General features: G+C 37.2%; 2 protein-coding genes across 2 annotated transcripts; both read right to left on the bottom strand.

Annotated features, from left to right (window-relative positions):
- Positions 1–167: 167 nt before the first annotated feature.
- Positions 168–3822, bottom strand: hoxd9a (homeobox D9a). The gene is made up of 2 exons (XM_026946950.3): positions 3187–3822; positions 168–2854 (listed from the first exon to the last, which is right to left on the bottom strand). The coding sequence occupies exons 1-2, from the start codon at positions 3740–3742 to the stop codon at positions 2610–2612; spliced, it is 801 nt and encodes a 266-aa protein (XP_026802751.1). The 5' UTR covers positions 3743–3822; the 3' UTR covers positions 168–2609.
- Positions 3823–5491: 1669 nt separating this feature from the next.
- Positions 5492–7894, bottom strand: hoxd10a (homeobox D10a). Its single transcript, XM_026947815.3, has 2 exons — positions 7047–7894; positions 5492–6310 (listed from the first exon to the last, which is right to left on the bottom strand). Exons 1-2 carry the CDS (start codon positions 7759–7761, stop codon positions 6036–6038), a joined length of 990 nt encoding a protein of 329 aa, XP_026803616.1. The 5' UTR covers positions 7762–7894; the 3' UTR covers positions 5492–6035.
- Positions 7895–8988: the final 1094 nt, after the last annotated feature.

Raw genomic sequence — 8988 nt, 5'->3', positions numbered from 1 at the left:
AAAAGCCCGCAGAGGAAAGGGCCATGGCCGCACAGGTTTTGCTACTATAGTTTTTAGTATTAACCTATTCGTATTAGTTTTATAACAGCCCTGTGCAGTTTCCGTTCATATTAAATATTTACTACTACTACTACTACTACTACTAATAATAATAATAATAATAAAACTATCCCTTTTGCGTATTTTGTAAAATTGGTTAAACCTTAAGGTTAAGGTTACTGGATCTAATAACAAATGCAGTATTCTCCAAGATGCGTGTCCATCTGAATTAGAATTTATAGCAGGTTTTTCATTTTTTTAAAAAATCTGATAAACTGAGGAGTGGGATGGTTATTCATTTAAGATCACTTTAATTTCCAAAATGTTATAGTACAAAACATTTTGATTTGGAAGCTTATACTGAGTACTCCGTCCAAAAAAAAAAATAATAAAAATAAAATAAAAAAATAGCAGCAAGAGTATAACCTTTTACTTAAACAACAGAAAAAGCAGCAGTTATCATATAAGTAAATTGTAACCAATGAAGTAGGCTATTTGTAAGAACCATGTAGTGTGTATGGGTCGGGATACTGGTAAAAAACTGACTCATTGATATGTCTGATATAATTTTATTTACTCCTCCTTAATTACTGTTAACACCAACCTATTCATTCAATAAAGAAAAAAAAAATCGATATACATCTATCTATATCTATATCTAGGCTATATCCCTATCTATATCTTAACATTTAAGTTCTTTTCTGTTTTGAAATCATCATGAAGCACTAGTGTGATCATTTCATAACTTTGAGTAGACGAGAAAATCCCTCATAAAATGCATTACCATTTTGTGCTTTATTTTGCGCAGCAGCCTTTTTTCTGAAGTAATTTTCGCAGTATAGATTAGTAAGCACGTGGTTTGTATTTTTTCTGCGCATGCTTCCACAAAAATAACGTTTTTAATCAGCACCCTGCACCCATGTTTTCAAAGAACTATATTGCCCTCTAGCGGTAACCATATCCATTTTAATGCTCTATTCAGTGATGCATTTAACCGCAAAGATACCCTCAAAATATAGTTAAAATATTTATGCTATCGGATCTGCCTGCAGCACAACATGCAGGCTTTGAAGTTTTGAATACAGTATTAACACTGTGCCGATCCATGTAATTACTTAGCTAACATTTTAATTGTCTTGTGACTGTATAGATGAATATTTTGATAGGGTTTTTATCTCTCGCTATCACTAAGCAAACACTCGTAAAAACCGATTCCTTAACTTCTAGAAATGCGTAGATTAATTAATAAAAACCTGAATTTTAGGCAACAGTCAAAGTGAAGTGTTGCAGCCCATGAGTGGAAATGCATTTGGTGAATAAACCTGACTTTCCGTGTGTTTGGGTCGATTTCTTTCAGTCTCACCGACAGACAATTTATCGACCAGACACCCCGTAGAAAAGTGTCTGCATTTTTGGTTGTCAGCAACAGACGCAAACACCCAACTAGAAGGTTTTCAAAGCAGAGTGCAATTACTGTCTTAGACCATAAAGTCATTTAGACCAGACGTCTAGTCTTCTCTATGGCTTTATTGGACCCAGTCTCTTCCTGCTCTAAAGTAATTCTAAAGTAAGGTTTAAAAATAAATTGGGGTTCTCTACAACACTTATTTCGCAATCAGGAACGGTTTATTAGGCCTACCGATATCCTTTTAGACTAAACTTTTTTTTGACATAAGAGCAACACACAAAGTGTGCAGTCCAAGCACCAACTGTGTTTATTTCGTTGAACAAATTTTGTCAACCTCAAAAAAAAAAAAAAAAAAAAAAAAAAAAAAACCTTCAGCGGTCTATTCTGGTCCACAATCTTAGCCCCCAAAACGAGACTTAGATATTTTTGCTAATATATTTTAGACCTTTAAAATACTTATAAGTGCAGTATTGTCAGAGACAAATACGCGATGTTGAACGCTGTTAAATTACAAATACGCACCCAATACTTTTTTCACGTTCAATATATGGACATACATAGATGCATTTATTATACATAGTAGTGTTACATGAATCTCTGTCCATATAGCCAGTACTCGAACAAGATAGTAAGACCTTCTGGATCTCGGCTACTAAACTAATCTTCAACGACATTTTTGATACTAAATTAATCCTGCAACAACGTGGTATAAGTCTCTAAAATTGTCTTCATGTTTAGATTTCTACCCAAATATCCCTGCTTAATTAATACTAGATGCTGGGAGAGTATAGCGTGGCCTATTACTGCTCCATGAATACTGTTCCTCAATCAGTGTGCTATACACTATTAAGATTGAATTAAGTGTACACTAACAAACACAATCAAAACTGCATTTAACATAACTAGCGTGTGTACTTTACCTGCGTGCACAACCGTTTGAACATTTGTTTCAAGAATGAACAAAAATCATAATTATGTTAAGACTCTCTATACATCCAATCCAAAATAATCAGAATGTAAGCTTGTGTTTTTCCATAAAATAATTTGACAAAGACACACAGAGAACATAAACCAATGAGGCTCCAACAACCTCGATCTAAACGTAACATATTACTCATATACATAGAGGACACTTGGCGCGGCGCGCTGCCCGCAGTGTAATTCACTGAGGCTCCTGGCTACCCCTCTCTCTGTTCATCTTCTTCATTTTCATTCTTCTATTCTGGAACCAGATCTTCACTTGCCTCTCCGTCAAATTCAGAATTCGTGCAACTTCGTAACGGCGATCTCTCGTCAAATACATGTTATAAAGAAATTCCTTTTCAAGTTCCAGTGTTTGGTATTTTGTATATGGACATCGTTTCTTTCTCGTTGAACGTGCATGAATCCAGTTTGCTGCTGGGTTGCCTGTAAAAGAATGAATAAACCAATAAATCCAAGGTTACAAAAGCAATAAACAACTGGACAAACTACATAAGCAAAAATAGTTGCACTGTGAAATAAACTTCTTATTTTATTTCCTTGATCTTATTAAGCAATTCGCAGTAGCAATAATTGATGGCGTGAATGCTATTATTAGTAAATTCTGTTTTAAATACTAGGTTTACGGCTGCGTACATTTCTTTGGACCTGCGGTAAGAGTTCAGACACTTTTATTGGTTAGTAAAACCTCCAGCTTTACACACCCTGCTCGTACAGTTCTGACGGTTGTAAATCACAGGGCAATTTCTTTTACTTACTTGGGTCAAGTTGTTGTTGTTGATGTTTCTCGTCTTTGGGCTCGCTTTGGTTGGAAATATCGTTGTCAGCGGTATCTTTGGTAGCTTTTTGTACACACTCGGCCAGGGCGCTACAGCTGTAGTCTGGGGCCGCCGGAGTGTCAGGGCCGAACGCAGAGCTCTCAGTCCTTTTCGGAGGTAAAGTTTCCGCCTTTGTCCCGCACTGACGACTACTCGAATGGAAGCCGGAAAAGGAGATGTGGTTCGAGATCGGATCTACCCAGGAACGCACGTATCTGTTATCTGCACATGCGATGTGGGACTGGTGCACGTACGGATGGTAAATTCCGGACACCGTAGCCGTGGACGGCGGGTGAACCGAGGACCAGGACGTGGGGAACACGGCTGTCTTGGGAGCAAAGCTACAGGAGGAAAAATCCGCATTTTCCCCTACACCTGACGGCCTAGCTGCCGCCGAGTGCGGGCTCTGGACATAACGCGCTCCGTACACGTCCTCCGCCTCGTGTCCCATTATAGAGTCCACATAATAGTTGCTCAGAGTTGAACTGGTCGACATTTTTGGATCCCCTCGTAGTCATATAAAAGGTTACACTGTTACGGAAACCTTGCCTCCGCACAATCATAGTATTTTTGCTGGCTTCATCTTCAGTGATTGGTTACATGAATCACGTGATCATATTTACCAATACAGAGAGTAAATCAATCCGCTGATAACGGTATGCTTGATACTGCCCTTTGACTAAACATAAAAACATAAACATATACACATGCTTTTTTTTCCTCCCGAAATTTGATATGGCGATATATTTTGTTGTCCAAAAATCTGTTTTAATGCACTGCTAAAATGGAGGAGGCCCCGGACTATTTTTTTTAGCTAGCCAGAATAAAACAGACATTTATTCCACGATCTCTTCTCAGCGTTTATGCCTGCATGCCAAATTACACCAGCTGAGTGTAAAATCTTACAAGATCTCGTCATGAGATATATCCTATACTCCAGTCTTGTAAAGTGGGTTATTTAATAGTGTACTGAGTTTTAAGCCCTCGTAAAATAAATGCAATAACATGCTGTAAAATAACATACCACGTTTCCTGGCGGATTCTCATATTTTACATACTGCCTATGTTTCTTCTAAGTTGAAAACTTACATTTCTAAAAGCTCGTAAGTTTCACACAGAACCTAGAATTTGTATGTTGATTGTATTTATTAAGAAGAAAGCCATAATGTGTTTATGTCTATCAATAAAAATCTTTATGAGGTGCATTTGGATATGCATTAATGTGCCCTTAATAAAACGGACACTTCGCATTACAAAGTAAAATATGTGTCTATGACTGCATTTAATGGAACACAAATAATTAAACTTCGGTCTATCATCACCCCGCAGATGATATGCGTTTTGATCACCGTTCAAAATTCTCGCAAGATGGTGAATATAAGATAATCCTACTATTAGTCCATTGATAATTAATCTGTCAACACTTTATTTGCCAATAATGGTTTTATTATTGTAGTGTCTTTAAATTTAGAAATAGATTAATTAGGCATATTTGACATTTTTCAGAGGAGCTGTCTACCTTTGAAAGAAAGTAAGCCAATATAGATATTAACACAAATACACATCGAAGAATAAATACTGGAATCGTCTTATAGATAATAGGCTATGTAGACTAAACTAAGGCATGAACACATGAGCAGAGAGAGAGAGAGAGAGAGAGAGAGAGAGGTTTCTTGGGCATAATTCTGTTTTTAGCAAATTTAACTGTATTTTGTATTAGATTTGATATTGCTTTTTATTGAATGCAAATTCTTATGTAATCGACTCACTGAATATTTACAAAATTTATTATATACTATGAAATCTCAACATATTAGTCATAATATTACTTTGGCTTTATTTTGACAGACTATTATTGACAATATTTGACTATATTAACGTGGACAGAGCTTAACGTATTATTCTAATCCGTTTAAAGGCCTAGCGATTATTTTTAAACAGTGTATTTTAGTATAACTCGGCAGTATTTGGTATTACCGTAGCCAAACCTCTACTCACCATTTAAACATTTTAAATGAAGTTATAACAATATCAGCAATTATACTGACTTACCAATTTACATAAACAAGAAAGACCAAGAAGACAATATATTCGTGCCATATTTTCATTTAATGGCTTGCGTGTTTTTTGAGTGGTTGTTTTAGGAGCTTTTTATTTGTTTTTGTTTTTTTTGTTTTGTTTTGTTTTTTTTAATGTGTTTTTTATTACAGTGCGGTTTATGAAACACCGTTTACACACAAACTGCTACACTGAAACTATTTATTACATGATACATGCCACAAACATGCACTAGAGGTACATATTTTAATGTTACATATCACATTTACTATACAGAACAATTTAAATGGTAAGATTTCACAGAAATGTACAAGTTTTTTTCGAAGAAGATGGGGAGCCTAGTCTTCGCTTAAAAACGGCAACTGTGCTTTCAGGTCCAAAGTCATGTCTTCAAGGAATTTCAGTGCTGTCCTGTGCGACACTATATTGTCTCCAATGAAAACATACACACAACGAATTTGTGTTTCTCTCACGTATCATAATTTAAGACCACTTCATACCCTGTGAAACATGATGGCTATACACAATTCATACTTTTTATAATGATACTTGAATACCATCAAGTAACTACAATAAAAACCTATTTTGACGTATAGCAACAATCACAGTATCTGAACGAGAAAAGAAAACGTCCAATGTTCGACAGCATCATGTTGTAGCATAACCCATCATGAATAGATATAGAGAGGCAGACAGGGCATTGGTTTCAGGGCATGCACTGGTTTGCATGTTCACGAAAAGGTTAGATTTGAATTAAGTTCCCGGATCCGGTTTTCTCTGCTCATCTTCTTCAGCTTCATCCTGCGGTTTTGAAACCAAATCTTCACTTGTCTGTCGGTGAGGTTTACGCTTTTACTGATCTCTAGACGGCGCTCTCGAGTCAGGTACATGTTGAATAAAAACTCTTTTTCTAATTCCAAGGTTTGGTGCTTTGTATATGGACATCTCTTTTTCCTACCACTCTTCGCAGTTAACCAGTTGCTTGTCGGTGTATCCGTTTTGCATTCTGGAAATCAAACAGAGCAAATAAACACATAAATAAATAAAATCACTCAACATGTGCGACCCGTTACCCAATGCAAATATCTCCAAAAGTCTCCCAAATCATCAATAAATAAGATTTATACATAACCTGTAATTATTATTACAGAAATTTGGAACGAATACTAAAGTCACCCTTCATTCTGTCTCATGGTTTAATCAGCTATTCGTTTGCATAACAAGTAGGACAATGACCTTAGGATGTAGTATATACTAGAGCAAAGGTAGATTTTGGCCAAGATTAGCCTACAAATATCACAAGGATATTAATTCTTAAGTGATTATACGTTTATTTAACTGTTTTAAAAACAGGTCAGTGGTTTTATTTATTTATTTAAAAAAATCAAGTTCTGCAAATATGAAAATAAATTTACCAGTTTCATGTTGTCAATTAATTATAAACACTGAAAAAATGTATGTCTTGAAATTAACAATAAAATATATATTTGTGTTATAAAGATATGACTACACTTTCAAGTTATCCAAAGAAAGAAAGGGGCTTTAAAGGGACCGCAACAAAAGGTAGGCTATTTAATGTTAGCGCGCGGCACCGTTTCCTGTAAAGTCTTTTACTGCAACCCGAGTAAGCCTCTCATTAAACATTACGACTTTCGGGGTTGTTTGTGTTTTATATTGGGTTTTATGATGCTGGAGCGTTCGTATTACAGCGCGACGCGATTAAATCTTTTTATTGTACCCACCTTTCGCTTCCTTGTGTGGCAATTCCGGGCTGGAGACAGGCGCCTCGGCAGTGTTACTCTTCTCCTCCTGAGAACTCGCCGTGTTGTCCGGACTCGGGCTGCGCGTCTCCTCCTCCTCAACCTCCGGCACCTTTTTTTCTGCTTCCACAAAGGACGCGGAGTGCGGCTTAGGAGTCAGCCGGTTCAGCTGCATCAACGTGTTCGGAGTGCTGGTCTCGTGGCTATAGTCCTGGCTTTTAGCCGTCGTGTATGTTTGGCTCAGTCTGAAATAACCCGGGACCGGAATTTCTGGACCGTCCACCGTACACGCCTCGGAGATCAGATTGGAGTACGCGGGCATCTCGGACGAGCTGACCTTTGCTCTCTTGTCGGAGTACATGCAGCAGTTGCTCTCTTCTTTTATATTCTGGGAAAATGTGCAAGTGGGCATCTGGTTAGACGCTTGCTCTATTCGACAAGACCTGTTCGGATCTACCCAGTTATCAAGCTGAGGTATGTACGAGTGCACGTTCATGCCAATATTTTGGTGGTTTACTTCCCCCCGTTTGCCAAGAGACGGCAAGAGTCCACAGGTTTGCATTCCATAACTTCCCAATTCTGCACTGGATGGCATGTACATGTTGCTGCTGGAATAGAAATTGTCTGTTCTGCAGGCCCCAATTAAAGAATCTACCAAAAACGTGTTAGCAGTGGGAGAGCTGTTGGGATAGGACATTTTGGAGAGATTTTAAAGAAGAGAGAGCTGTCCTTTGTAAGCTGACATATCTAGCAAAACAATCCCGCGTAACCCGGAGGGTCTCTCTGCAACCACATGACAATCTCACCAATGAAATTTGAAAATGGCCTTGAGACGCAGGCTCTTCTCTGTCACGTGTGCGCACCGGCACATGATTTGGAGCTTCAGACGTGGTCAACAGCGACACCTAGAACACGGACTTGAAATTGGTTTCAAGACGGACAAAGACGAAGGCTGTTTTAAACAATTCTATCTGCTCTTCATGTGTAATAAAGAAAATGCAAAAACCTGGTGTACAGATATGCATCTGTACTGAGTTGTACTGAGAAAACTCTGCTCGTAAACGCATAATTCTTCAGCATGTGAACTCCTTCAGGTACAAGATAAGAACGATGGCTACTAAATACATATTATTTGCTAGTATACTTTATAAAACGCAGGATATTGTAGGGGTTCAGTGGACAGGGAATGGATATGGGCTGTTTTCTTTATGATTACATTTTTTCCCAACAAAATTGAAATTGCTATAATACTTACCAGGTAAATTACCAGGATATTAATTTTTTATTTTACTCTTTAATACATATTTCATTTGGTTACCATGCACATTTGCGCTGGTTAGTTTTACATGTTCATTTGTAAAATACACCTGCGACCTTTGATTCCCATGCCCTTCTTCTGGAAGTCTTTTGTGGTATTACAGGCCTGGTTCAGAGAGTAGTTTCCTTTTCACAACTAAATCAGTTACTAATTTCTGAGAGGAATCAGCACCTCCATCACTACCACTTCGAATAACAACAGCAGCAACAGCAACACCTACAGTAGTAGCAACAACAAAAAAGGACACTATTTGGATACAATAACTGTGTTTAATTTAAAACAAAATTACATGCTGCTCTTTTGGTTTATTGATTTTGTCCTGACAAAAATATTAAATTTATTAATAAATCTGGCAATGCCATGTGTAATTAAACTTTTAATTGTGTCATGATTCATTGTATATTGTGATGACTTAATCTTGAGAATTTGGTGCATAATAATTCTTTTATTTCTCCCAGTCATCGGCTTATTTTGTTTTAAGTGTCGCTTGTACATTAAAACCGTTTTTTTCCGAAGGCACATGAATGACAAATGCGCAAGTGTTATTTATGTATCATTGTGATGTGATGCATGTTCAAGTTTAACAGTTATCAGTCAACCATAATA

The sequence above is a fragment of the Pangasianodon hypophthalmus genome, chromosome 5 (assembly GCF_027358585.1).
Source record: "Pangasianodon hypophthalmus isolate fPanHyp1 chromosome 5, fPanHyp1.pri, whole genome shotgun sequence".
Lineage (NCBI taxonomy): Eukaryota > Metazoa > Chordata > Actinopteri > Siluriformes > Pangasiidae > Pangasianodon > Pangasianodon hypophthalmus.
The sequence above is the reverse complement of the archived record's forward strand: the minus strand, read 5'-3'. Positions and strand labels throughout refer to the sequence as shown.

Coding starts and splice junctions, on each gene's coding strand:
- hoxd9a (XM_026946950.3), bottom strand. CDS start 3,742: ATGTCGACCAGTTCAACTCTGAGCAACTATTATGTGGACTCTATAATG. Junction 2,855..3,186: donor ACAACAACAACTTGACCCAA/GTAAGTAAAAGA, acceptor ATTCTTTTACAG/GCAACCCAGCAGCAAACTGG.
- hoxd10a (XM_026947815.3), bottom strand. CDS start 7,761: ATGTCCTATCCCAACAGCTCTCCCACTGCTAACACGTTTTTGGTAGAT. Junction 6,311..7,046: donor GCCACACAAGGAAGCGAAAG/GTGGGTACAATA, acceptor TTTGATTTCCAG/AATGCAAAACGGATACACCG.